Source organism: Acanthisitta chloris, unplaced genomic scaffold (genome assembly GCF_000695815.1).
Source record: "Acanthisitta chloris isolate BGI_N310 unplaced genomic scaffold, ASM69581v1 scaffold10134, whole genome shotgun sequence".
NCBI classification, from domain to species: Eukaryota; Metazoa; Chordata; class Aves; order Passeriformes; family Acanthisittidae; genus Acanthisitta; species Acanthisitta chloris.
In genome coordinates this window covers 22,326-24,589 of record NW_008668766.1, presented here as the reverse complement: position 1 = coordinate 24,589, position 2,264 = coordinate 22,326, and the positions used below count along the sequence as shown (strand labels likewise).

At 44.7% G+C, this 2,264-nt stretch overlaps 1 protein-coding gene across 1 annotated transcript in view; it reads left to right on the top strand.

Annotated features, from left to right (window-relative positions):
- Positions 1-1,787: 1,787 nt before the first annotated feature.
- Positions 1,788-2,264, top strand: part of LOC103800681 (neuronal PAS domain-containing protein 2) — a gene marked incomplete at both ends in the record, with an annotated part of 21,410 nt that continues 20,933 nt past the window's right edge. Inside the window, one exon of the mRNA XM_009073066.1 lies at positions 1,788-1,906. Within this exon, the coding sequence (XP_009071314.1) occupies positions 1,788-1,906 (119 nt within the window). The remainder of the gene's footprint in view (positions 1,907-2,264) is intronic.

The following is a 2,264-nucleotide window of genomic DNA, read 5'->3' as shown; positions in this document are numbered from 1 at the left end:
CAAAGCAGAGTAGAGAGGGAATAATCATATCAGAGATGGACCAATAACTCTTTACTCAGTCTTCTCCTATTTCCTGTGGCTCCTAACTCTTTCTTCTTTTTTTCCACCTCTTGTATTAATAATCCCATAGAAGCCTCCATATATGCATATAACCCCAGGATCAGAATGGGAATACATATTCCTAGGAAGTCCCCAGAGCACATGTGCTTTGCTGGTGAAAGGAGGACAATTTTGCCCATATTTTTTAGCTCAATATCCAGTCAGCCATGCCCTCCAGACTCAGCTACAAGAGAGGGCTGTAATCTCTGTGAATGTTCACATCTGCGCTGTCTTCTCAGATAAGGAATCTTTCTTTCCCTTTTTGGCACAATATATATCATGTGCACAGTGGCCTAAACCAGGTGTGAATTCCCCTCAGAGTACTTATTTTTCCATTTCATATCGTTATCCTTGTTACCAGCAATGTATCAATATTCTAAGGCTCTTCATAGGTTGAACTGGGTTCCCAAAGCACATGTGGTAAATTGACACTTCTTCCATCTCTACAATTTATGCTAGTGAAATAAAGCCCAGAGCAGAAGCACCCCAGGATAAAAATTGCTAGTTACCTCCTCCCTAGATAGATACAAAACTCTTCAATGTCACAGTAATGCTTTGTCCTGTGCAGAAGAGACCAACTGTAGGAAACTTCATAAAGTTGGATATAGGGGCCTAATCGTCAGGAGAGATAATTTCATCCCTATTAGCTTTAGATTAACTCATATTGCTGAACTCTGGCTGCCAGATGGGACCTTCTCTGCCACCGTGGGAGATAGTTGGCTGGGCAGGGCAAGAGCCCACAGGGCCAGCAGAGTTCCCACTGCAGCTTGGCACTCAGTTTTCTTTCACGGCCATGGGAGTGGGATTATCATCTCTAAACAGCTCAAATTTGGAGGAAGAATTTGCATTATGCCATTCTAACATGGGACTGTGGGCTAGCTTAAGGCAACACATTCTTTTGGCAACACATCTCTGTGCCAGGAGGTGCTGGTGGGCTCTTAAAGCAACTCCAGAGTCATGCAGTCATGAAAGACAGATAAAAAAACCATATACAAAATCCATAGCTGCATCACATCCAGTTTTTCCCTCTGCCCAGTGTTTCTGGACACAGCAAGTCATCTGCAGACTTGCCAGATATGCCCATCTCTGCAAGCCAGTGCCATACACACAGTCCTTCTTCCTCTTCTTTAAAACGAGGAGGACTTGAGCACACTGGGGACAGTTCTTCTTAGATGCAGAAGGGGAAAGCACTTTTCAGCAGCCAAGAATCACAAGCAGCCTTTCGCTAGCTCGATGAAGCCTCGCTGGCTGTGGGCCCCAGTGTTGTGCCACTGATGACTTGACGAACTCTCTTCATCTACCTCCCTTGCCAACACTTTTTTTCACTGGCTCATGGAAGTTAGGGCACTAGGCATGCTGCAGCATATAGTTTCTTCTTGTGAGTGGTGAAAAAGAGCAATTGGATGCGTGGGGTTTCTTTCCAGCAAACTGGTTTATGCTCTGTAATAAGGTTTGGCCTTATTTTTATCAGGATTAACCTGTAAAATTCATACTTGAAGTTAAGCTCTGATGTCTTTCTGCCTAACATGACTGACTTGGATTTAAATATATGCATATCAGCTTTAAAAGCTTTTAGAGCACTTCTCTGAATAAAAATAGTGTTAGTACGCTTCGAGTGTGCAAAATATTCAGGGAGAGCAAATCTTGTATGAGGCATGATTCCAGGTCCCGTTTTTTTCCCTACCTAGTGCCTAACTCCACTTGCAATGGCTTTGACGAGGCTGTCCCAAGGGCTTACAGAGCATTCCCGGGAAAGCAAATCTGCTTCGTTGCGACTGTTCGTTTGGCAACGCCTCAGTTTTTAAAGGTAAGTGCTGACCCTGGGTCCCATTCCTTTCAGAACTCCTCAAAACACGTTCAGATGGTGTGACACAGGAGGTTCTTAGTTTTGCTAATTGAATGGATTACAGATATCACATTTCAGGCGTAAAAATCCAGTGAAGAGGATTATCAGTGCAAGGCAGGATCTGCGGAAGCAGAGTCTCCTCTGCCCCCATTGCATGGGGAATCATACATAGAATCATAGAACTTTAGGGGTTGAAATGGACCTTACAGATCATCTAGTCCCAATCTCTTGCCCTGGGCAGGGACACCTCCCACCAGAGCAGGTTGCTCAAGGCTCATCCAACCTGGCTGTGAACACTGCCAGGGTTGGGGCAGCCACA